General features: G+C 32.3%; 4 protein-coding genes across 4 annotated transcripts; all 4 read left to right on the forward strand.

The window, feature by feature from the left end:
* Positions 1-295: 295 nt before the first annotated feature.
* On the forward strand, positions 296-2,140 carry LOC102619182 (FRIGIDA-like protein 5). Its single transcript, XM_006471793.4, has 2 exons — positions 296-1,001; positions 1,312-2,140. The coding sequence occupies exons 1-2, from the start codon at positions 296-298 to the stop codon at positions 1,704-1,706; spliced, it is 1,101 nt and encodes a 366-aa protein (XP_006471856.2). The 3' UTR covers positions 1,707-2,140.
* Positions 2,141-5,901: 3,761 nt separating this feature from the next.
* On the forward strand, positions 5,902-22,675 carry LOC102619469 (uncharacterized). The gene is made up of 2 exons (XM_052440958.1): positions 5,902-7,129; positions 22,549-22,675. The coding sequence occupies exon 1, from the start codon at positions 6,051-6,053 to the stop codon at positions 7,098-7,100; it is 1,050 nt and encodes a 349-aa protein (XP_052296918.1). The 5' UTR covers positions 5,902-6,050; the 3' UTR covers positions 7,101-7,129; positions 22,549-22,675.
* On the forward strand, positions 7,117-11,603 carry LOC102606840 (uncharacterized). Its single transcript, XM_052441280.1, has 5 exons — positions 7,117-7,129; positions 7,212-7,895; positions 8,240-8,578; positions 9,174-9,512; positions 9,759-11,603. Exons 1-5 carry the CDS (start codon positions 7,117-7,119, stop codon positions 10,157-10,159), a joined length of 1,776 nt encoding a protein of 591 aa, XP_052297240.1. The 3' UTR covers positions 10,160-11,603.
* Positions 21,260-25,846, forward strand: LOC102631218 (uncharacterized). Its single transcript, XM_006471750.4, has 4 exons — positions 21,260-23,314; positions 23,654-23,992; positions 24,229-25,244; positions 25,569-25,846. The coding sequence occupies exons 1-3, from the start codon at positions 21,469-21,471 to the stop codon at positions 25,215-25,217; spliced, it is 3,174 nt and encodes a 1,057-aa protein (XP_006471813.2). The 5' UTR covers positions 21,260-21,468; the 3' UTR covers positions 25,218-25,244; positions 25,569-25,846.
* Positions 25,847-27,519: the final 1,673 nt, after the last annotated feature.

Raw genomic sequence — 27,519 nt, forward strand, 5'->3', positions numbered from 1 at the left:
AAAAAGAAACAGAAGAAATATTCTGATGATATTGGAATGAAAGAGAGGGAGTACAATGGACTGAAGAAAGAAGTTGAAGATCTCAGTCAAGAACTCGCATCAAAGGACAAGCTGTTGAAATTTTTCAAAAAAATTATTGAACAATGCAGCAGGGAGTTCCAGGTGAAAAAGGAGGAGTTGATTTCAATAAAAAAGTGAAATTGTGGAATGCTCGAATGAGGTTGAATTGAAGAGGAACGAACTCAATCTTATACAGCATGCGTCCAACAAGCTGCAATTTGATTTGATTCAGACAATGGAAATTGGGTACCTCAGAGAGCTCAAAGAGAAGGAGAAGCTTTTTGATTCACTCAAAAAAGGTTTAGAAGACCGCTTTCAAGATCTTGAAGTAAAAGAGAGACTGTTTGAGAAACGTGTTAAGGATTTTGAAATAAGGGAGAAAGAGTTTGATTCCATCCGAAAAACAGTTGAAGGCCAAGGCAAAAATCTGGAGTTGCAAGTCAAAATTGAGGAACAGGAAAATTTGACAAGCGAAGGAAGAAATCTGCAGCTGCTATTGAATCAGCATTTGCAGAAGCATGATCTGATTTTCGGTAAAATTTTTAACACAGTTAACAGAGCACGTGACCCTGCATCTTTGGTGTTAGATGCAATGTCAGGATTTTACCCTCCTCATTCAAGCGAGAGAGATGTGGAGTTTCAAGTGGGCATTATCAGGAGGAGTTGGATTCTTTTGTTGGAACAGTTATTGACCGTAGCACCGGAGATTAATGCTCAAGTTCGAGATGAGGCTCTGAAGGTGGCAGGTGAGTGGAATAAGAAGATGAGAGTAGGAGTTGAGAATTCTTTGGAGGTGCTGGGATTCTTGCATCTTTTGGCTGCCTATAGATTGGCATCTGCTTTTGATAGTAATGAACTTGAAAGTCTACTACTTTTCGTTGCTCAGCATAGACAGACTCCTAAATTACGCCAAAGCCTTGGATTTGCGGATAAAGTAACTGGTAAGCTCTTTGTTATTGGGTATTTAAATTTATCATATGATATTTGTGCTCTTCATTACATAATAAAACTGATCTTTATATGTTTTGAGAGATCCCTATTCGCATTTTATTGGATATGTTATATCATACCATAGTTGATGCAATTCTATTTTGCTGCCATGCCCTCCAGTAAGTATCCATCTGATTTTGAGGTTCATGCGTTCCGCATTTTCTGAAATCTATCCTAGGCATTTCTGTATTTTAATTTATTAAAGGTTGAGCAATCAGAACTATTTTCCAGTCAACTACGCACTTGATTCTTTGTCTGCAGGTCCCCAGCGCAGCACCGCCACAGGAGGAAGGAGTTCAATGCCAATGCTTGTTGGCATCTCTGCCCACACTTATCAGCCAGTCCCTAGTCCCAGGAATCAACCACGGTATAGTGGTGCAAATCAAAGTACTAGTACTTCTTCCCGCAGAGTGCAACCAAAGCTTCAGAATCATGATTCTACTTTCAGAGCATGTACGCCACAAACACCAGCTTCTGTGGCTCGTAGTGGAGGGCAAACACAGTTTGGTCCTTTAGCAAGTAATCACTCAAGGGTCGCAGCAAATATGGGTGCCGCGCAATCAAATGTTGCTGGAAAGCCTGCCTTTACTATTTTGAGTGTTGGGGGACTTAGCATAAGATTTATAGGTATCCAACCCAAAAGATTAGCCTTTTAGGTGGAGTGACCTACCACCTTATAAACCCAAGCATCTTCCCTTTACTAGCCAATGTGGGACACAACTCAACAATCTCCCCCTCGGACGAAACCACCGCCGGACTCCTGTCCTTTCGTCCGACACACCTGAGTTGTTCCACCACCACATTCCGGCTACTAGGGTCTAGCTCTGATACTACTTGTTGGGGGGACTTAGCATAAGATTTCTAGGTATCCAACCCAAAATACTAGTCTTTTAGGTGGAGTGACCTACCACCTTATAAACTCAAGCATCTCCTATTTACTAGCCAATGTGGGACACAACTCAACATTGAGCATAAACATTTCTAGGTGAAGTTGAGATTATTCGTAAAGGGTTCAATGCAGAGCGAAATCAATGATTGTTAAGCAATAGATATAAAAAAAATATAAATATAAAATAAATTATTATTATTAGTTCAATATTCAACAAAAATCAAGTTTCGTACCGAATCCTAATCCTTTAATAAATAGTGGTGTTAAATGCTAATTAATATATATATATGCTAGTTTACGTTGAGTATATTTAATTTCTCTCCTTCCCTTTTTTGATAGCTTGTAAAATTACATATTTAATCATCGTACTTCTAATAATTTATTTTTTTTGAAAAAAACAAAAAACCTATTCACAAAAGTCATTATGCATGAATAATAAGGCATGAGCCACTTTATTGGTCTCTTTCAAGAAATTATTTTTATTACTTTATTATCTTATAAATTTTTTGATCCCCAAGACTAATTTCGCAGCAGCTACCACTCCGCTTAGATCAAATTTACAATTTCACATCCTTGATTCTTTGAAAAGAAAAATTGTGATCGTAACAAAATAAATGATGAAAAAAAATTTCGCTTGCGATTTTAAGTGTTGGGCTTGGGGACTTGGGCTTTTTATTTTTCTGTTTCTGCTACATAGTTTGAAAAATAAAAAAAGTGAGAAAAAAATTTGTGTAACACACTGAGATGGCAATGGGTTAGGGTAGGATGGGGGTGGGGAGTCCTATCATGTTACTCATTCCATTAAAAATTTTGTCTTCATTTGTTATTTTATTTCCCAACATATTTAATGAGGTAGGGATGGAAAATCTCCTTGCGGGGAATGATTTCCTTATCCCCACCTCATTCCTCATTTATTATTTTATATTAGGTATGGATACATAATTTTAGTAAATTAAAAATTAAAAATTAGAAATTTAAATAAAATCATTACTATATTATACAGTATTTTAATTTTTAAAAAAATTTCTAAAAATTTAAAATAATATTTTGAAATGATATCAAATAATAACTAAAATCATAAAAATGTATAACAATATTTCAAATCTTTTTTGTTAACGGCTTCTTCTTTTCTTCATCATATTTATATAGCTTATGATTATAGGGTTTATCATTCTTTTATAAATAAACTAATATTTTAAGATTAAATAAGAATCATATTGTGGGGTTTTCTTTTAGTTATAACTTATTTATATTAGGAAAAAAATTATTAACTAACATTATAATTGATAGAACAAAAACTATTAAATATAAATTAAAAATATTTACATATAATGGGGAATGGGGTGGGAGTGGAGTGGGGAGTACAAAATCAAACCCAACTCCATTAAAAATTTAGAGATTATTTTTTCTCATTTCCTACTTCATTCCTTAAAAATTACTAAAAATTCACCTAATTTAGGATGGTGCCCCCAAAACCGTGGAGAATTTTGTCAGTAACATATCATTTTATTTTTAAATTTATTTTGAAATTAGCTTGGGAAGTAAAATCAAATTTGAGCTTTGTGATTATGCCATGTGTCCCAAGGCTCAGCGATATGTGATTAGTGTGAAAGTGAGAGCCATCCTCATTTAAATGATATGTATTTAGCCATTTTATACTTTGTATCATATACAGACTTCTTAATTTCTTTTAATTGTCATTTTTAAATTGATCATTCACGACCGTGAGCCATTTTTATAAATTCTAATTGAAATCTATCACCTTATAAAATGAGTAATGGTAGATGAATAAAATCATGACAAATAATAATGTGAGAGTTATGATTAGAGTCCTTGGAGAGATTCTTAATTTTTTTAATTAAAAAATTAGATAGAGATTGACATTTCTCGCTGATTTGATTGTAAATGAGGTAGATATTTCTCGAGTGTTTGCATTATAATAGAATTAATCTAAGTAAACAATAGAGATTTAATAATACATATAATTAATTAAAAAAATGATAACAATTTTTGTCTTATAGTCAATTTTGAGGAATTTTTTAAAAAATAAAATTAATTTCAAAAATTTTCAAAAAGAGAAATATTTTTATAATCTTTTTGTCATGCCTTTATTTCTTTATATTTTCTACAAATGAATGGGAAAATAAGTCACATTTAATAAAAAAATAATAATAAATTTCTCTATGAAGTCATATGAACTTTTATAGCATTGATAATGGGGTTGTTATAGACCCTTGGATTTAAGTGTTTTAATCTCTACCATTCATTTAATATATTGGATAAATAATTAATTAATTAAAAAGTAACATGTAATTTTCAGATTGTGGGTAAATGTAGTTTTTTTAATTAATAAAAATAGCATTGAAATAAATGTAATTAATTATTTTAATAGTACTTCATATAAAGATATTCCTAAGGTCTTGTAACAATTAATGTATGACTTTAATTGCAAAACTACTAATACTTAAACATTAATTATCATAGAAGGTATTGTGCAATAAATTATTTGTTAGATATCGTTAATGATACCATATAAGTTGATAACAAATGAGAAATATTTTAATCAACGACTATGATTGAAGAATATACATGTACATGCATACAATTAAATCATAGCTTGGATATATATTTTTAGGCTAAAACTTTTTTAACTTAATTTTTTTACTCCAAATTTTAACACAAAAATTAAGGTATTCATTTCATGTAATTCAACGGTGGATAATTTAATATCATAATGTTGCTTTGACTTTTAATATTAACCATTAGCTTGTGAGATATTAATGGCTCTTTTGTGTCAAGATTTTAAGTTACAAAACCCAAACCATATTTTAAAATGAAAATAAAAATGAATGGAGAGTTTTTTTCTCATTCCCATGTCATATATTATTAGATGTAATTTCTTTTTTAAGGGTTAGGCTATTTATAGTTTAAAATATACTTGCATACTCATTTACTTTAAACACTCAATAACAACATTTAAACAATTAAATTTTACTTTGAACACTTTCAAATGTCAAATTAGTTTTTTAACAAACTCATTCCATTAATTACTTGTTCCTTTTTTACAGTAAAAACAGTAATCCAATGAACCTACAATGTGTTTGTTTTTTTTTTTTTTCTAGCATCAGTTTCTTCCTTATTAGTTCTTGTTTAATTTCTCTTGTTCTTATCAACATATTGCAACTTTAAAATTATTTTTGTTTGCCATATCATGAATGAGCGAAGATCAACAAGAAAAATTGAAATTTAGATATCAAAATTTGATTCGTGCAATTTATTGCTCTTTGTGTTTATGGCTTTAAAGCCAAATCTTTTTCTCTTCTTCTCCCTCTCTTTTCTTCTTCTTCTCACTTTTGTTTTTTCTAAAGTAATAGTATTTTTTTGGTCTATTTTTAGAGATAAGATAATGCATGTAAAAATTGTAAATATTTTATGGAAAATTATCAGTCACCCAAAAAATGTTAAAATAAATTTTTACCTAAAAGTTTTTGATGCAATCTATGATATTAATTTAAATGTATGTATGTAATTGTGTTATTTATTGATTTTACACAAAAAATAAAATTTATAATTACGACTTATTTATTTGATTTGTATTGGACAATCTAACATATATCACATCTTATGTTCTTAATAATAGATTTTAAAACATTTATAAAGAAAAAAATCAACATTGCAAATTAAAAGGAGAATTGAAAAATATTTTTTCAATTAAACATATTAATCAAGTGAAATAATTTAAAATTATAAAAGTAACTGTAGTTATTTTATAAAAATTATCCACCTGCTTAAGGCAGTCAGGAGGTGGTTTAAAATAAACTTGAATAATTTATTTTTTAATATAAATATTTTGTATCAATAATTAAATATTTGTCACATTGATGCTGACATGCTGTACCGCATAATTATAGATTGACTTTAATAGTAGTAACAACAATAGCATACAATAACATTTATAAATTTAGGCACTGAAGTAATAACACCCTCATGGCTGATCTTATCCTTATCAAAATACAGAAAAAAAAAACAGCTGATCTGAAGTGAAAACGGCCGGTTCCGGTTAGTTCTTCTGCACGTTATATTTTCAACTCGGGTTGTGTTAGTTTCCAAAATGGAGAACTGGACTGTTAATATTTCTGAGGAGTTGAGGGTTGCTGAGTCCAAAAAAGAAACTTTACGAAGATCATTTGATATGGCACATTCACAAGCTAATTCAGTGCTTTTGTTTACTGTTCAATGGAAAGATTTAGAGGAACATTTTGATTTAACTAAGAAATCACTTGAAAAGCAAAGTAATTATGTTGATGTCAAGATTAGGTTGCTAGATCAGCGTGCTAAGGAGATTGAAAGTAAAGAGATTAAGTTAGTTTTTGTGGAGAAAAAGATCGAAGATTGTAATGGTGAGCTCGAGTGTAAGGAAAAAGAATTGGGTTTGGTTCAAAAGCGGATTGGAGAATGTAATTGTGAGCTTCACTTGAAAGAGAATGAACTGAATTCGTTGTCGGAGAGTCTTAATATAAAGAAGGAAGAACTGAGCTCGGTTGAGGAGTGGATTAATAAGTGTCAGGCGTATCAGAAGGAGTTGCAATTGTTGAAGAATTTGATTAAAGAATGTTGTGATGAAATTGAGTTGAGAGAAAAGAAAGTGGGGGAAGTCCAAAGATCGATTGAGGAACGTGAGAAACAGCTTGCATATAAGCAGCGCAATATTTCTTCGATTCAGACATTGATTGAAGATTATGAAGAAGTACTTAGAGATAAGGAGAAGTCGTATGGCGAGGTTAAAAAGTCTCTCGTACTGTGTGAGACAAAACTCGAGCGTGAAAAGAAAGAATTGGAGCTGACTCAATCATCTATTAAAGAGCTCTCGGTGAAGTTTCATTCAGAAGAGGAGAAATTAGAGTTACTCCAGAGGAAAGTCAGACTGCACGAAAATGAAGTTGAATCTTTAGAGCAGAAGCTTGATTCAATGAGAAAGCAACAGAAGAAATATTTTGATGATGTTGAATTGAAAAAGAGGGAGCTCAATGAAATAAGAAAATACATCGAAGAACTCAGTCAAGATCTCACATCAAAAGACAAGCAGCTAAATTTGTCCAACAATCTATTGAAGATTGCAGCAAGGAGTTCCAGTGGAAAAAGGAGGAGTTATCTTCAATAGAAAAAACAATTGCGGAATGCTCAAAGGAGGTCGAATTAAAAAAGAATCAACTTAATTTGGTACAGCACGAGTCAAATTTGGTTCAGACAAGGACCATTGGGTACCTGAAAGAGTTCAAAGAGAAGGAGAAGCATTTTGATTCACTCAAAAAAGGTTTAGAAAACCGCTCCCAAGATCTTGAAGTAAAAGAGAGGGAATTTGAGAAACGAGTAAAGGAGTTTGAGTTAAGAGAGAAAGAGTTTGATTCTATCCGAAAAGCAGTAGAAGATCACAGTAAAAATCTGTTGCTGCAAGTAAAAATTGAGGACCCTGAAAATTTGACAAGCAGCGGAAGAAATCTACAGTCTCTACTGAATCAGCATTTGCAGAAGCATGATTTGATTTTTTGTAAAGTTTTTGACACTATTAAAAGAGCCTGTGACCCTGCATTGTTGGTGTTAGATGCCATGTCAGGATTTTACCCTCCCCATTCAAGGGAGAGAGATTTGGAGTTTGATGTGAGCATTATTAGGAGGAGTTGTATTCTTTTGTTGGAACAGTTATCAACTGTAGCACCAGAGATTAATGCTCAAGTACGAGATGAGGCTATGAAGGTGGCAGGTGAGTGGAAGAAGAAGATGAGAGTAGCAGTGGAGAATTCTCTGGAGGTGCTGGGATTCTTGCATCTTTTAGCTGCCTATAGATTGACACCTGCTTTTGATGGTGAAGAACTTGAAAGTCTTCTTTGTATTGTTGCTCAGCACAGACAGGCTCCTAAATTACGCCAAACCCTTGGATTTGGAGATAAAGTACCTGGTAGGTTCTTTTTTACTGGGATTTAAATTTATCAGGTGCTATCTGTGCTCTCAATCACATAATAAAACTGATTTTATATGTTATGAGAGTGCTGTTCGCATTTTATTGAATGTATTATATATTACTATAGTTGATCTAGATATAAATCGTTTGTAAGAACTTGTCGATGCAATTCATTTTGCTGCTATGCCTTCTAGTAAGTTTATTCTGATTCTGAAGTTTGTAAATTCATCATATTTTTTAAAGTCTTGACTAGGCTATAGGCGTTTCTACATTTTGAATTAGAAAGGTTGGCAATCAGAAAAATTTTCTAGTCAACTATGCACTTGATTCTTTGTCTGCAGGTCTCCAGTGCAGCATCACGGCAGAAGGAAGGAGTTCATCGTCTATGCTTGTTGGCACCTCTGCCCCCACGAATCAGCCGGTCCCTGGCCCAATGAATCTACCACAGTACACTGGAATGAATCCCAGTAATAGAACTTCCTCCCCAGTATCACAGTTTAGTGGAGTGCAACCACAGCTTGAGAATCAATATAAACGTCTTCGGAGAGAATCACCGGCCATCATAGCCTATACGCCACAAACACCAGCTTCTGGTAACCTGAGTAGGAGTTCTCTGGCTACACTGTATGGACCGGGTGTGGCTCGCATTGGAGGGCAAACACAGTTTGGTCTTTCAGCAGGTATTCACTCAATGGTTTTGCTGCCAAATGTTGCAGGAATGCAAAACCGTATCATTTTCAGCATAGGCACTTCTTGGTGAAGTGCCTATTACTCTCTGTACATTGTAGATGCTAATCTACATAGGCTTATAAATATAGAAAGCCTAGGATTCGTATCTTTCCATCAATGTGAGTCCAATGTCACATGGTTTCAGAGCTCAGTAAAAATTAAAGTTTTATCTTTTTTTATTTCGTTTAGCAAACATGGCCGATGGCGAGTCATTGGATAACAAGCAGGAGAATGATCCTTTCCTGGTACATCCATCAGATAGTCCAACTGATTTTGTATGTTATGAGAGTGCTATTTGCATTTTATTGGATATATTATATATTGCTATAGTTGATTTAGATATAAATCGTTTGTAAGAACTTGTGGATGCAATTCCATTTTGCTGCTGTGCCCTCTGGCAAGTTTATCTGATTCTGAATTTTGTAAATTCAGCATATTTTTTAAAATCTTTTACTAGGCTACAGGCATTTCTATATTTTGAATTAGAAAGGTTGAGCAATTAGAACAATTTTCCCATCAACTATGCACTTGATTCTTTGTCTGCAGGTCTCCAGCGCAGCATCACAGCAGAAGGAAGGAGTTCACCGTCTATGCTTGTTGGCACCTCTGCCCCCACGAATCAGCCTGTCCGTAGCCCAGTGAATCTACCACAGGGCACTGGAATGAATCCCAGAAATAGTACTTCCTCCCCGGAATCACAGTTTAGTGGAGCGCAACCACAGCTTGAGAATCAATATAAACGTCTTCGGAGAGAATCACCAACTATCATAGCCAATACGCCACAAACACCAGCTTCTGATAACCTGAATAGGAGTTCTCTGGCTACACAGAACGGACCAGGTGTGGCTCACATTGGAGGGCAATCACAGTTTTGTCTTTTAGCAGGTAATCACTCTAGAGTCAGCAAATATCACTACCAAGTGTTGCAGGAATGCAAAACCTTGTCATTTTCAGCATAGGGACTTCTTGGTGAAGTAATGGCTACTCTCTGTACATAGTAGATGCTAATTAACATAGGCTTGTAAATGTAGTGAGCCTAGGATTCTTGTCTTTCCATCAACGTGAGTCCAATTTCACATGGTTTCAGAGCTCAGTAAAAATTAAAGTTTTATCTTTTTTTATTTTGTTTAGCAAACATGGCTGATGGAAAATCATCGGATAACAAGCAGGAGAATGATCCTTTCCTGGTACATCCATCAGATAGTCCAACAATTGTTTTGGTTTCTCCTCCACTCACTGGTAATAAGTATGGAACGTGGGTAAGAACGATGATAATGGCTTTGCAAGTGAGGAACAAACTCGGTTTTGTTGATGGGACCATTACGAAACCGGATGATGATGATGGTGGTAAATGGCAACGTTGCAACGATCCGGTTCGTTCTTGGGTGTTGAACTCGATCTCAAGCAAACTTGCATGTAGTGTCTTGTATGCACAGTCAGCAAGAGAGTTGTGGCTGGATTTGCAGGAACGTTTTCAGCAGACTAACGCGTCAAAAATTTATGAACTCAGACAAGCTATCTCCTCTTTATGACAAGGTGATGTATCTGTCCACCATTATTACCGTAGAATGAAAAGGCTTCGGGAAAAATTAATTTCATTGCAACCTGTAGAACCATGTGTTAGTGGGAATGCAAAAGTTGTCAATGAATTACAGCGACGAGACTTTGGAATGGAATTCCTTCAGGGTCTGCATGACAGATATGCGGCAGTGAGAAGTCGTATTTTTTTGATGGATCCTTTTCCTAAGGCACATGAGATTTTCGCACTTGTAAAAGAAGAAGAAACACAACAAGATCTTCATGCATTAGCAGGACCCTTGAAAGCAGGAGCTCTTGCTATACAAAATCGGTAGCCCCTGCAACACAATTCCCTTGAAAATTGAAAGGGTAGCGATATTTCACCTGAGAGCAGAGGTTCAAATCTGAATGGTAGTTCTGGGAATAATCAAAGTAGTCAGACGTGTGAACATTGTGGGAAATTCGGGCATACAAAATTCAACTGTTTTGATCTGAATGGCTATCCAACAAATTGGAGGAAGCGCAGATGAGGGAGTGAAGTGAATCCTAAAACACCAGCCACTGTAGCCTGCAAAGAACAACAGGATCTTATTTTCACTCAACAGCAGTATCAAATTCTCCTAGCCACATTGTACTTTGGCAGTTTACAATTTGTGAGTCTTGCAGGTATAGCCCTTTATTATTATTATATTTATTTCCACACTGATGTTACTGACCATATATGTTGTTAGTTAGATTTCTTTGATTCCTATTAACTATGTCATGTACCTCTTCGTGTTCAATTGCCTGTGCTACAGTTTCCCTGTCACTCATATGGGGTCTCTTTTTTGCAAGATTTTCTACTAAAGAGATTTTTTACATTCTGAGTTTTAAATTCAATTTACTGTCACTTAGCCATTTAACCAAACCAAACAAATATCAAATAATCTTTTCTTCTGATTCCTGTTAATTTTAGGACCTGTACATGAAGGTTGGCCATGGTAGGCATTGTGTTCCTGCAGCATCCTCTTTTCATTCCCAAATAACCTCAACATGAGATTGATCTTTGGCGTTGTTGCCGACTTGGGCACCCTTTTCTTGGACTTCTAAAATTGTTTTCAGAGACTTATCCTATGGTTAATTTGCGATTCTTGTTGTAAAGCAAAACAAATTAGAACGTCTATTTTTCATTGGCAATATTAAAACTCCTTTCGAATTAGTCCGTTGTGAAGTTTGGGTTCCATTTTCTATCATATAAGTTCTTTAGTTGAAATGTGTTAAATGCTAATTAACACAGGCTGCTTTACAATGATACAGCTTACCCTTAAAAATAGCTGACTTATTTGTGCCAAAAAAAAGGGGGAAATGATGTCTCGTCTCTGTAGGGAAATTCATGAAAATTAATTTGTATTCATGCAATTGTGTTACCTCAATGACCTTTCTTGCAATAGATGATGCATCATGCAGTACTAAGTGCTAGATTACGGTTGAAGTATTTTTGTGTGTTCTTTTACGTATGGTAAATATATTTAACTTGTGAAATTACTTATTTAACTATGATCCCGGATAGAATTTTTCAGTGATTTATTTTTTGCAATATGATACAGCTCTGTTTTACAACATAATCCAACATGTCATGAATATATTTGTTATCAAATTAGTTATTAAATACGGTAAACAAACAAATAAATAATCTACTAAAGTAGTAATACTACAAATCCAAAAACATTAATCATAAAATGAATTTCAAATGAATTGCATTAGATTTGTGGTTGAAAAATCAATTTGAGATTTTACCCACCTCATCTCTTAAAATAAAATAAATAAAACAATACAATAAATTATTTTGAAAACTGTTAATCTAATTGCATCATCTCACGGCTCACATGTGAAAGTTATTTAAAAGAGTACTGAACTTTGTAAAAGAGAATAAAAAATTAATTAAAATGCAAAGGGTTTGTCTTTTTCATTAAATAATTTTCTGTCCTCTGTACTTTTTTTGCACATTTTTCATTTGGTGAACTTAGCAAATTCAATTGGAAAAAAAAAATGTAGCATTGCATTTTATGGGGAATGGTGATACTTGCGGGGTAAGAAGCAGAAAATGAACTTTCCTTTCCATTTCCTTCTGACATATAATACGTTTGCCATTTTTCAACTAGAGACTTATTTCTTTGCATCCACCTCAAGCCAGCTGCTTTGAACTTTGAGGTGAACATTGACAGTTCCGGTAGGTTCTTTCTGCAACTGCTCATTTTAGTTCATTTTGCATGTGCTCTATACTTAAAACTTTATTTTCAACTGGGTTTGTTTTAGTTTCTAAAATGGAGAATTGCACTGTTAATATTTCTGAGGAGATGAGAGCTGCTGAGTCAAAGAAACAAGCTTTACAGAGATCCTTTGATATTGCTCATGAACAAGCTAGTTCAGTTCATAAGTTTACTGTTAAATGGAGAGATTTAGAGGAACATTTTGATTTAATTAGGAAATCACTTGAAAAGCCAAGTAATGATGTTGATATGAAGATTAGGTTGTTAGATCAGCGCGCTAAGGAGATTTAAAGTAAAGAGATTGAGAGTGCGTTTGGCATTAAGGTTGGACAGCTATAGCTTAAAAGTTGCAACAGTAAAATGTTTGGTAAACACTAGCTGTTGTAACTTAAAAGTTATGTTGATATGATTTTTCACTTGTATAATGAAGAATCTATTATATCTTTAATAATTTTGTCAAAATTATTATTTAAAATTTATATTTACTATATATAATTAACTTTTATTTCATAGTTATAGTTTTTTTTCTACAGCAGTTGTAACCTAAAAGCTACAGCACCTCAATTCCAAACGCACCCTGGGTTAGTTTTGGTGGAGAAAAAGATCGAAGATTGTAACGGTGAGCTTTCATGTAAGGAAAAGAATTGGGTTTGGTTCAAAAGATGGTGGGAGAATCTGATTGTGAGCTTCATCAGTTGAAAGAGAGTGAACTGAATTTGTTCTCAGTGAGTCTTGTTTTGAAGAGGGAAGAACTGAGTTTGGTTCAAAAGTCGATTAATAAATGTCAGGTTGATCAGAAAAAGTTGGAATTGTTGAAGAATTTGTAGAAAAAATGTTAGTGAGGAAATTGAGTTGAAGGCAATGAAACTGGGGGAAGTCCAAAGATCGGTTGAGGAACGTGAGAAACAGCTGGCATTGAAGGAGAGCAAAATTTCTTCGATTCAGTCAATGATCGAAGAATATGAAGAAGAAATTAAAGCTAAGGAGAAGTCGTGTGATGAGGTTAAAATGTCTCTCACACTTGAGTTTTGTCTCACACAGTGTGTGAGACAAAACTCAAGTGTGAGAAGAAAGAATTGGAGTGGACTCAATCATCTATCAAGGAGCTCTCGGTGAAGTTTGATTCAGAAGAGGAGAAGCTACAGTCATTCCGGAGGAGGGTCAGAGAGCAGGTAAATGAAGTTGAATCTAAAGAGAGGGAGCTTGATTCAATGAAAAGGCAACAGAAGAAATATTTTGATGATATTGGAATGAAGGAGATGGAGTACAAAGGACTAAGAAAATATGTTGAAGATCTCAGTCAAGAACTCGCATCAAAGGACAAGCAGTTGAAATTTTTCGAAAAATAATGCAGCAAGGAGTTCTAGGTGAAAAAGGAGGAGTTAAGTTCAATAAAAAATGAAATTGCGGAATACTCAAATGAGGTTGAATTAAAGAGGAATGAACTTAATTTGATACAGCATGCGGCCAACAAGCTGCAATTTGATTTGATTCAGACAATGGACATTGGGTACCTCGGAGAGCTCAAAGAGAAGGAGAAGCTTTTTGATTCACTCAAAAAAGGTTTAGAAGACTGCTTTCAAGATCTTGAAGTAAAAGAGAGACAGTTTGAGAAATGTGTTAAGGATTTTGAAATAAGAGAGAGAGAGTTTGATTCCATCCGAAAAGCAGTCTAAAATCGAGGTAAAATCTGGAGTTGCAAGTCAAAACTGAGGAACCTGAAAATTTGACAAGGGAAGGAAGAAATCTGCAGCTGCTATTAAATGAGCATTTGCAGAAGCATGATCTGATTTTTGGTAAAATTTTCAACACAATTAAAAGAGCACGTGACCCTGCATCTTTGGTTTTAGGTGCAATGTCAGGATTTTACCCTCCTCATTCAAGGGAGAGAGATGTAGAGTTTCAAGTGGGCATTATTAGGAGTAGTTGTATTCTTCTGTTGGAACAGCTGTCAACTGTAGCACCAGAGATTAATGCTCAAGTTCGAGATGAGGCTTTGAAGGTGGCAGGTGATTGGAAGAAGAAGATGAGAGTAGGAGTGAGAATTCTTTGGAGGTGCTGGTATTCTTGCATTTTTTTAGCTGCCTATAGATTGGCACCTGCTTTTGATGGTAGTGAGCTTGAAAGTCTTACTTCTTATTGTTGCTCAGCCTAGAAAGACTCCTAAATTATGCCAAGGCCTTGGATTTGCGGATAAAGTAACTGGTAAGTTCTTTGTTATTGGGTATTTAAATTTATCAGGTGATATTTGTGCTCTCAGTTATATGATAAAATTGATTTTTTTTGAGAGATTCCTCTTTGCATTTTGTTGGATGTGTACTATCATACTATAGTTGATGCAACTCTATTTTGCTGCCATGCCCTCCAGTACTTATCCATCAGATTTCGAAGTTCATACGTTCTGTATTTTTTCTCAAATCTTTACTAGGCATTTATGTATTTTGATTTAAAAAGGTTGAGCAATCAGAACAATTTTCTAGTCCCACTATGCGCATGATTCTCTGTCTGCAGGTCCCCGGCGCAGCACCGTGGTAGAGGGAAGTTCTTCACTGCCAATGCTTGTTGGCATCTCTGCCCACACTTATCAGCCAGTCCCTAGCCCCAAGAATCAACCTCAGCATAGTGGAACAGATCACAGTACTAGTCCTTTTTACCCCCGAGTGCTACTAAAGCTCGAGAATCATGACAATAAGCATCCTCGGAGAGAATCACCGACTTTCAGAGCCCGTACGCGACTAACACCAGCTTCTGTGGCTCGTAGTGGGGGGAAACACAGTTTGATCCTTTGGCAGGTAATCACTCAAGGGTCACAGCAAATATGGGCGCCGGCCCAATCAAATGTTGCTGTAAAGCAAAACCTTTACCATTTTCCGCACAACACTTATAGGTGAGGTTGTGATTACTTTGCAGACAAGAATTAAGTGCTGAGTTGAGTTTTTATTGAATATTAAATCAATAATCGATAGATAATGATATAAAAAAATAAAAACACAAAATAAATTATTATCATTGATTCAATACTCAATAAAAATTATAAACCCTAATCCTTTCATAAATAGTGGTGTTAAATGCTAACTAATATATGCGTGCTAGTTTACATTGTGTATATTTGATTTCACTCCTCCTCTTTTATGATAGCTTGTGAAATTACATATTTAATCATCCTACTTCTACTCATTGCTTTTTATTTAAAAATAAATAAAATTCACTTATTCATGGAAGCCCTTACCATACATGACCAAGGCACGAGCCACTTTGTTGGTCTCTTTCAAGAAATTAGTTTTTATTACTTTATTAACTTATAATTTTTCTTTTTGACCCCCAAGCACTAATTTCGTTAGCGGCTACCGCTCCTCTTAGATCAAATTCACAATTCACATCCTTGATTCTTTGAAAAGAAAATTTGTGATCATGATAAAATAAATGATAAAAAGGAATTTTCGCTTGTGATTTTTAAGTGTTGGGCTTGGGGACTCGGGCTTTTGGTGTATTCTTCTGATTATAATAAGAAAAGTAAAAAAATTAATGTAACATATCGTTTTGTTTTTAAATCTATTTCGAAATTAGCTTGGGAAGTAAAATCATTTGTGAGCTTTGTGATTTGCCATGTGTCCCAAAGCTTGGCGATATGTGATTGGCTGCGTAATTGAGAGTTATCATCATCAGCCTCCCTATACTTTTATACTCCATACGGACTGCCAAATTTCTTGAATTGATCATTCACGACCATGAACCCTTTTTACAAACTTTAATTGAAATCCGTCAAATATTTGTATAGTCAATTTTGCCTTATAGTCAATTTTGAGCAACTTTTTTAAAAGAGAATATAAAATTGATTTAAAAATTTATAAAAAGACAAATATTTGTATCATCTTTTTGTCACGCATTTATTTCTTCATATTTTTCATAAATTAATAGGAAAATAAGTCTCATTAAGTATTTTAATCTCTAAAATTCATTTAGTATAGCGGATAAATAATTATCTAACTAAAGAGTAACATGTAATCTTCAGATTGCGAGTAAATGTAGTTTTTTTTTTGTTTTTATTAATTAATAAAAAATAGCATTGAAATAAGTGTAATTGATTATTCTAATAGTACTTTATATAAAGATATTTCATAAGATCTTATAATAATTAATGTAGGACTTTAATTGGAAAACTATTAGTTCTTAAATATTAATGATTATAGAAGGCATTGTGTAATAAATTATTTGCTATTTATCGTTAATGATACCATATATGTCGACAACAAATGAGAAATATTGTAATCAACAACTATGATTGAAAATTATATATGTGAATATAATTAGATGATAGTTTGGATATATATTTTTAGGCTAAAACTATTTTAACTAAAATTTTTTACTCAAATTTTTAATACAAAAATTAAATTGTTGATTTCATATAATTCAATGGTTGATAATTTAACATCATAATGTTGCTTTAACTTGGGAAATTATCATTGCACCACCTCCATTTTTGGCTTATGTTCATCCAACCACTACAAAATTCTAATATATTCACTGCACCACCTTTCTTTTTAAATTTGTATCAATTAACTACTTTTGCACTAATACTATTAAATAATTAAAATGAAATGATAATTTTACCCTAAATGAATTAAAAGACAATTTTATCTTATAAAAGCTTTGAAAAATAAAAAAAATTATAATTATAAAAATATTCCAAAATTTAATAAAAAATAAATCCCAAAATTAAAATTTTTATTTTTAATAAAAAATATAATTGTAAAAATAATTGTAAAATTTTTGGATTTAATAAAAATCCCCTAAATTATTAAAATTTTGGGATTTATTTTATTAAAAATTTGGGATTTATTTTAATAAAATTTTGTGAAATTATAATTTTTAATAAATAAAGTCAGTTATTTTTATTAACATTTTGTAAAATTATAATTTTTTAATAAAAATACTTATTAAAATTTTACAAAATCTAAATTTAATAAAAATGAGCTAAGCATCTCTATTTGGGATTTATTTTTAATAAAATTAGGGGTATTTTTATAATTATATTTTTTTATTTTTCAAAACTTTTATAAGATAAATGGTCTTTTAATTTATTTAGAGATAAAATTGTCATTTCTTTTAAATTATTTAAAGGTATTAGTACAAAAGTAGATAATTGATATAAATTTAAAAAGAAAAGTGGTGCAGAGAACATATTAGAATTTTATGGTGGCTGGATGAACATAAGGCAAAATGGAGGTGGTGCAATGATAATTTCCCCTTTAACTTTCAATATGAAATATTAGATTTTGAGAGATTGATGGCACTTTGGTGTCAAAATTTTAAGTTTCAATAGTCCAAACTATATTTTATAATAAAAATAAAAATGAACAGAGAAATTTTTTTTCTCATTCATTCCTATATCGTATATTATTGGATGTAATTTCTTTTAGGGTTGAGCTATTTGTATTCTAAAATATATTTTGGACACTCATTTAGAACACTCATTAACAAAATTTAAATAATCAAATTTTACTTTGAACACTCTTTCAAATTCTAAATTAGGCCTTCAACAAACTCATTCCATTGAGTACTTTTTCTCTTTACACCAACAAATATAATCCAATGAACCTATATATAACGTGTTTGTTCCTTTCTTTTTTCTATTATCGATTTATTCCCTATTAATTCTTGCTTAATTTATCATGTTCTTATCTTCATATGTGTGGATAACTGAAACACTAGGATTACTTTGTTTGCCATATTCATGAATGAGAGAAGATCAACAAGAAAAACTGAAATTCAGAAACCAAATTTTGATTGTGGCAATTTATTGCTCCTTGTGATTTCTTATGGTCTTCAAGCCAAATCTTTTTCTCTTCCCCTCTCTCTTTTCTTCTTCTTCTTCTTTGCTTTTTTTTTTCTTTTTCTAAGTAATAGATGCTTTCTCTTTGTTTTAAGAGATACGAGGGTGTAAAAATTTTAAATATTATATCAAACATTATCAGTCACCCACCAAAAAGTTGTCTTGTTGTAAAAAATATTAAAATAAAAATTTTCTTAGAGGTTTATTAATCCAATTTATGGCATTTATTTTAATGTAAATATTTAATTGTGTTATTTTTTAGTGTTACACCATCTATAAAATTTATGATTGCAATATATTTATTTGACTTGTGTTGGATGGTATATTAGATATCGTATCTTATGTACTTAAAAGTAATAGATTTTGAAACATTTATGCCAAAAAAAAAATTAACAACATTGTAAATTAAAAGGAGGGTTGAGAAGTAATTTTTAAATAAAACATATTAATCAAGTGAAATAATTTTAAACTATAAGAGTGGCTGTATTTATTTTACTGCTGTTATTTTACAAAAACTATCCACCTCCTTAAACAGTCAAGAAACGGTTTAAAATAAAATTGAATAATTTATTTACATAATATGAAAAATAAAAAGAGTGAGAAAAAAAATAATGCAACATATCATTTTGTTTTTAAATTTATTTTGAAGTTAGCTTGGGAAGTAAAATCAAATTTGAGCTTTGTGATTATGCCATGTGTCCCAAGGATCGGCAATAGGTGATTGGTGTGAAACTGAGAGCCGTCCTCATTTAAATGATATGTATTTAGCCCTTTTATACTTTGTATCATATACAGACTTCTTAATTTCTTTTAATTGTCATTCTAATTTGATCATTCACGACCGTGAGCCCTTTTTACAAATTCTAATTGAAATCCGTCACCTTATAAAAGAGTGACAGTGGATGAATAAAATCTGAACAAATAATGATGTGAGAGCCGTAATTCGAGTTCTTAGAGAGATTCTTATGTTTTTAATTTAAAATTAGATAGAAGTAAACATTATAAAAGTAGATATTTTTCATTGATTTGTTTGTAGATAGCAGTAGATATTAATAGAATTAATAAGAAAAAGATTTGTGTTATAATAGAATTAATTTAGGTAGACAATTGATATTTGATTGTATAATACATATCATTAATTTAAAAATGAATGATAACAACTTTGTCTTAGAGTTAATTTTGAGGAATTTCTTTAAAAAATATATAATTAATTCAAAAATTACAAAAAGACGTATATATTTATCTTTTTATCAAATTTTTATTTCTTTATTTTTTAATAAATTAATAGGAAAAAATGGTGCATTAAATAATAATAATATGAAGTTGTATTTCACTTCGATATTGGGATTGTTACGGACCCTTGGATTTAAGTGTTTAATAAGTAGTATTCATTTAATAGGTGAATAAATAGTTAATAAATTTAAAAGTAGCAGGTAGTATTTAGGTCGCGTGTAAATATAGGTTTTTATTTTTATTAGTTAATAAAAATGCAGTAAAATAAATAAAATTAATCATTTTAATAATACTTTATATAAAGATATTCAATAAGGTCTTATAATAATTAATGTATGCCTTTAATTGCAATATTATGAATAATTAAACATTAATGATCATAGAAGGTACTGTGTAATAAATTATTTGCTAAATATGTTTAATGATACCATAGAAGTTGATTACAAATGAAAAATATTTTAATCAACAATGTAACTATGATTGGAAAATAAATATGCGTAGGTAATTACATGATAGCTTGAATATATAATTTTAGGCTAAAGCTATTTTAACTTAAAATTTTTACTCAAATTTTTAACACAAAAATTAAACTATTAATTTCATGTAATTTAATGGCGGATAATTTAATATTATAATATTGTTTTAACTTTTAATATTAACTATTAGATTTTGAGAGATTAATGGGATTCTTTTGTGTCAAAATTTTATTTTTTTTTAACCCCAACCATATTTTATTATGAAAATAAACATGAACAGGGGATCTTTTTTTCTCATTCATTCCCATATCATATACTATTGGATGTAAATTATTTTTTTTAGGGTTGTGCTATTTATTTTCTAAAATATATTTTAGACACTTATTTACTTTTAATACTCATTAACAAAATCTAAACAATCAAATTTTACTTTGAACTCTTTCAAATTGCAAATTAGTCCTTCAACAGAGTTACTCCCTCAATTACTTTGTTTCTTCCTACACCAACAAAAATAATCCAACAAACCTATATATAATGTGTTTGTTCTTTTCTTGTTCTATTATTGGTTTCTTCCTTATTAGTTCTTGTTAATTTTTCTTGTTCTTATATGTGTGGGCAACTGTATTGTTAGAATTATTTTTATTTGCCATATCCATAAATGAGAAAAGATCAACAAGAAAAATTGAAATTTAGACATCAAATTTTGATTGGTGCAATTTATTGCTCTTTGTGATTTTTATGGCCTTCAACTAGATCTTTTTCTCTTCCTCTCTCTTTTCTTCTTCTTCTTGACTTTTTTTTTCAGTAATAGTATGCTTTTTGTTTATTTTAAGACATAAGATAACAATTGTAAAATTTATAAATATTATATGGGAAATCGTCAGTCACATGCCAAAATTTATCTTGTTATCAAAAATACTAAAATAAAATCTTACTTAGAAATTTATTGATGTAATTTATGAAATTCATTTAAATGTATATATTTAATTGTGTTGTTTATTGGTGTTACACTACATATAAATTTTACAATTACAACTTATTTATTTAATTTGGGTTGGATAATCTATTAGATATCATATCTTATGTACTTAACAGTAATAAATCTTGAAATATTTATGTTAAAAAAGAACAACATTGTAAATTTAATAAAGGGTTACAAAGTAATTTTTAAATAAAATATGCTATTCAAGTGAAATATTTCAAACTATAAGAGTGGTTATAATTAATTTACAAAAAAAAAGGGGCCTAAGTTAAGAAACGGTTTAAAATAAAATTGAATAATTTATTTTTTTAATATAAATATTTTGTATCATTAATCATTTGCCATGGTTAAAGCACTGACATAATAATACGGCAATTTTTCAACGGCCTTTCTTTGAGTCCACATAAGAGATAATAATACCAGCTGATCGGAAGTGAACATGGCCGGTTCCGGTTAGTTCTTCTGCAACCGCTTTATTTTAGTTCATTTTGCAAACGTTTTTCACTCGCACTTTATACTTTCAACTGGGTTTTTTTTTTTAATTTCCAAAATGGAGAACTGTACTGTTAATATTTCTGAGGAGTTGAGAGTTGCTGAGTCCAAAAAGGAAACTTTACGAAGATCATTTGATATTGCACATTCACAAGCCAATTCAATGCTTTTGCTTACTGTTCAATGGAAAGATTTAGAGGAACATTTTGATATAACTAAGAAATTACTTGAAAAGCAAAGTAATGATGTTGATGGGAAGATTAGGTTGCTAGATCAGCGCGCTAAGGAGATTGAAAGTAAAGAGATTCAGTTAGTTTTGGTGCAGAAAAAGATCGAAGATTGTAATGGTGAGCTTGTGTGTAAGGAAAAACAATTGGGTTTGGTTCAAAAGAAGATTGGAGAATGTAATTGTAAGCTTCAATTGAAGAAGAATGAACTGAATTCGCTGTCGGAGAGTCTTAATTTAAAGAAGGAAGAACTGAGCTCAGTTCAAGACTGGATTAATAAATGTCAGGCACATCAGAAGGAGTTGCGATTGCTGAGGAATATGATTGAAGAATGTTGTGATGAAATTGAGTTGAGAGAGAAGAAAGTGGGGGAAGTTCAAAGATCAATTGAGGAGCGTGAGAAACAGCTTGCATTTAAGGAGAGCAAAATTTCTTCGATTCAGACTTTGATTGAAGAATATGAAGAAGTACTTCAAGAAAAGGAGAAGTCGTATGACGAGGTTAAAAAGTCTCTCATACTGTGTGAGACAAAACTCGAATGTAAAAAGAAAGAGTTGGAGCTGACTCAATCATCTATTAAAGAGCTCTCGGTGAAGCTTCATCCTGGAGAGGAGAAATTAGAGTTACTCCAGGGGAAAGTCAGACTGCATGAAAATGAAGTTGAATCTTTAGAGCAGAAGCTTGATTCAATGAGAAAGCAACAAAAGAAATATTTTGATGATGTTGAGTTGAAAAAGAGGGAGTTCAATGAAATAAGAAAATACATTGAAGAACTCAATCAAGATCTCGCATCAAAGCATAAGCAGTTAAAATTTGTCCAACAATCTATTGAAGAATGCAGCAAGGAGTTCCAGTGGAAAAAGGAGGAGTTAATTTCAATAGAAAAAACAATTGCAGAATGCTCAAAGGAGGTTGAATTGATAAAGAATCAACTTAATTTGATACACAACGAGTCAAATTTGGTTCAGACAAGGACAATTGTGTGCCTGAAAGAACTCAAAGATAAGGAGAAGCATGTTGATTCACTCAAAAAAGGTTTAGAAGGTCGCTTGCAAGATCTTGAAGTAAAAGAGAGGGAATTTGAGAAACGAGTAAAGGAGTTTGAGTTAAGAGAGAAAGAGTTTGATTCTATCCAAAAAGCAGTACAAGATCGCAGTAAAAATCTGTTGCTGCAAGTAAAAATTGAGGACCCTGAAAATTTGACAAGCAGAGGAAGATATCTGCAGTGTCTACTGAATCAACATTTGCAGAAGCATGATTTAATTTTTTGTAAAGTTTTCGACACTGTTAAAAGAGCCTGTGACCCTGCATTGTTGGTGTTACATGCCATGTCGGGATTTTACCCTCCTCATTCAAGGGAGAGAGATTTGGAGTTTGATGTGAGCATTATTAGGAGGAGTTGTATTCTTTTGTTGGAACAGTTATCAACTATAGCGCCAGAGATTAATGTTCAAGTACGAGATGAGGCTATGAAGGTGGCAGGTGAGTGGAAGAAGAAGATGAGAGTAGCAGTAGAGAATTCTCTGGAGGTGCTGGGATTCTTGCATCTTTTAGCTGCCTATAGATTGGCACCTGCTTTTGATGGTGAAGAACTTGAAAGTCTTCTTCGTATTGTTGCTCAGCACAGACAGACTCCTAAATTACGCCAAACCCTTGGATTTGGAGATAAAGTACCTGGTAGGCTCTTTGTTACTGGGATTTAAATTTATCAGGTGCTATCTCAATCACATAATAAAACTGATTCTATATGTTATGAGAGTGCTATTCGCATTTTATTGAATGTATTATATATTACTATAGCTGATCTAGATATAAATCGTTTGTAAGAACTTGTGGATGCAATTTCATTTTGCTGCTATGCCCTCCAGTAAGTTTATTCTGATTCTGAAGTTTGTAAATTCAGCATATTTTTTAAAGTCTTTACTAGGCTATAGGTGTTTCTACATTTTGAATTAGAAAGGTTGAGCAATCAGAACAATTTTCTAGTCAACTATGCACTTGATTCTTTGTCTGCAGGTCTCCAGTGCAGCATCACGGCAGAAGGAAGGAGTTCATCATCTATGCTTGTTGGCAACTCTGCCCCCACAAATCAGCCGGTCCCTGGCCCAATGAATCTACCACAGTACACTGGAATGAATCCCAGTAATAGTACGTCCTCCCCAGTAGCACGGTTTAATGGAGTGCAACCACAGCTTCATAATCAATATAAACGTCTTCGGAGAGAATCACCAGCCATCATAGCCTATATGCCACAAACACCAGCTTCTGGTAACCTGAGTAGGAGTTCTCTGGCTACACTGTATGGACCGGGTGTGGCTCGCATTGGAGGGCAAACACAGTTTGGTCTTTTAGCAGGTATGCACTCAACGGTTTTGCTGCCAAATGTTGCAGGAATGCAAAACCGTATCATTTTCAGCTTAGGCACTTCTTGGTGAAGTGATTGTTACTCTGTACATTGTAGATGCTAATCTACATAGGCTTATAAATATAGAAAGCCTAGGATTCATATCTTTCCATCAATGTGAGTCCAATTTCATATGGTTTCAGAGCTCAGTAAAAACTAAAGTTTTATCTTTTCTTATTTCGTTTAGCAAACATGGCTGATGGTGAATCATCAGATAACAAGCAGGAGTATGATCCTTTCCTGGTACATCCATCAGATAGTCCAACGATAGTTTTGGTTTCTCCTCTACTCACTGGTAATAATTATGGTACGTGGGTGAGAGCGATGACGATGGCTTTGCGAGCAAGGAACAAGCTCGGGTTTGTTGATGGGACCATTACGAAACCAGATGATGATGCTGGTGGTAAATGGCAACGTTGCAACGATCTGGTTCGTTCTTGGGTGTTGAACTCCATCTCAAGTGAACTTGCATGTAGTGTCTTGTATGCACAGTCAGCGAGAGAGTTGTGGCTGCATTTGCAGGAACGGTTTCAGCAGAATGCATCAAAAATCTATAAACTCAAACAAGGTATCTCCTCATTACGACAAGGTGATGTAGCTGTCCACCTTTATTATCGTATAATGAAAAAGCTTTGGAGAAAATTGAATTCATTGCAACATCTAGAGCCATGTGTTAGTGGGAAAGCAAAAGTTGTCAATGAATTACAGCAACAAGACTTTGGAATGGAATTCCTTCAGGGTTTGCATGACAGATATGCGGCAATCAGAAGTCGTATTTTGTTGATGGATCCTTTTCCTAAGGCACATGAGATTTTGGCACTCATTAAAAAAGAAAAAACACAACAAGATCTTCATGCATTAGGGGGGCCTTCGAAAGCAGCAGCTCTTGCTATACCAAATCGTCAGCCCTTGCTACACAGTTCCCTTGATAATCGAATGGGTAACGATATTTCAGCTGACAGCAGTGTGTCAAATCTGAATGGTATTTCTGGGAATGATCAAAGAAGACAAACTTGTGAACACTGCGGGAAATTGGGGCATACAAAATTAAACTGTTTTGAACTGAATGGCTATCCAACAAATTGCAAGAAGCGCAGACGAGGGAGTAAAGGCAATCCTAAAGCAGCAGCCACTGTAGCCGGCAAAGAACAACAGGATCTTATTTTTGCTCAATAGCAGTATCAAAAGCCACATTATACTTAGGTAATTTACAATCTGCGAGTTTTGCAGTTATAGCCCTTTATTATTATTATTATTATTTTCCACACAGATTTTACTGCTCATATATATTGTTCGTTAGATTTCTTTGATTCCTATGAACCATGTTAGGTACCTCTTCGTGTTCAATGGCCTGATGCTACTGTATCCCTTGTCACCCATGTTGAAACAGTCTCTTTTTTGCAAGATTTTCTACTAAAGAATGTTTCTAGCATTCCGAGTTTTAAGCTCAATTTACTGTCAGGTAGCCAATTAACCAAATCAAACAAATATCAAATAATCTTTTCTTCCGATTCTTGTTAATTTTAGGACCTGTAAATGAAGGTTGGCAACGGTAGGCATCGAGTTCCTGCAGCATCCTCTTTTCATTCCAAATAACCTCAACATGAGATTGATCTTTGGCCTTGCTGCAGACTTGGGTTGGGCACCCTTCTCTTGTGCGTTTAAAATTGTTTTCAAAGACTCATCCTATGGTTAATTTGTGATATTTGTCGTAAAGCAGAACAAACTAAAATGTCTATTTTCCATTAGCAGTATTAAAACTCCTTTTAAATTAATCCATTGTGAAGTTTGGGGTACATTTTCTATCATACAAGTTCTCTAGTTGCAGATTTTTTTTTTTAATAATTGTTGATGATTACACCTGCGGCACTGAGTTGTATTTAATTAAAACAAAATCTCTAACCAAAATCCATCTTTCTTTCTTTTTATGCTTTCATTAAAACTCAACTTGATTCTAACATCAAATGGTGCGTTTTGATAATTAATTGAGGTCCTATTTGATAATATGGTTGGAGAGTTTTATTTTTTAAGCTATACCATTAAAATATTTGATAAACATTAGCAACTATAGTTTGGAAGTTAAGTTGATTTAATCAAGAATTTGTATAATTAAAAAATTTATAATTTCTAAATTTTTGTCAAAAATATTATTTTAAGAGTCATATTTATTAAATACTATTAAATTTTATTTTATAATTATAATTTTTATTCACAACAGTTATAATTTAAAAATTACACGGCTTTAATATTAAGTTGGACCTGAATTCCTTATCAAAGATTTACAACAATTTTTTCTTAATTTTTTGAATGAAGTTAAATCGTCATATGAAATGCTTTTTGATGTGTCATGTGACGATCAGATCAGTCATGTTTAAAAGTTTTTGGTTGAATAACAACAAATGTCTTTTTAATTACATTACAATGTATTGGCATCTATTATTAGAAGCCCATTAGAATTTGTTAGATCAACTCGGTGTTGTAATAAAATCAACTCTCAATAATGAACATATTCATTTAACTTAGCAGCCAAGGTGGAAGTGATATTGGTTATAAATTTTAAATCAAATCAAATCAAATCGAATGAAATAGATAACAGATCATTTAACTTAGAACCAATTAGTTTAGGATAAAGATTAAAGACTGGGCACACAATATAATTATCCAAAAATCAGATAGCTCAAACAGGTATGTGAAAAAATTGAGAAGGATATCCGCTGATTCATTTCTCTCTCATCGAATATGGCAAAGCTGTGAAGTTTTTTTTTTAAAAAAAAAAAATTGAAACATAATCCAAATTTCCAATGACTTGATAATATTAACAATATCCCTCATCGAAATCATGTTATACACACACACACTCTTCACTCTTCAGGAAGTCGAAAAAGATAAAAATATATAGGCAAGCCGAAAATATACGACTCTGTTCTTGATTTTTATGATAAAGTGAAGTAGTAAGAGCATCACCAAAAGACTTTTCAAATAAAATTTTATTACTTATTTGAAGAGTCACATCAACATTTAAGGCTCCAAAAGACACTCAAATTAAGATTTTCAAATAAGAAATGATCATCTCTCTTCAAATTTAAAGAGTTACTTTCTCCCTCTTTAATTTATATTTTATTACTTTTTGTTGAAGAAAAAGAGAAATGTGCTTTAATTACTATTGACTTTTCTTTAAAAAAATAGTTATTTAATTAAAATAATATTAACTCATTTATATTTGAAGAGTCTTTTGAAGAACAATATTTTTTTTCACTCATCTATTTACCACATAGGTAAGCAAATGAATATTTGAAAAGTAAAATTTATAGAGTCTTTTGGAAATGCTCTAAGCTGAATAGTCAGCTGATTAAGTCGAATAAAATCAAGCAGGCCAAGTAAGTCGTGTTGTAGCAAGTTGAATAATTAATCGAAATAAAGCATTTTTGTATTTGTATGAAGCTTTTGGGTATATATAACATACAAGTGAAAATAAGAA

The sequence above is a fragment of the Citrus sinensis genome, chromosome 5 (genome assembly GCF_022201045.2).
Source record: "Citrus sinensis cultivar Valencia sweet orange chromosome 5, DVS_A1.0, whole genome shotgun sequence".
NCBI classification, from domain to species: Eukaryota; Viridiplantae; Streptophyta; class Magnoliopsida; order Sapindales; family Rutaceae; genus Citrus; species Citrus sinensis.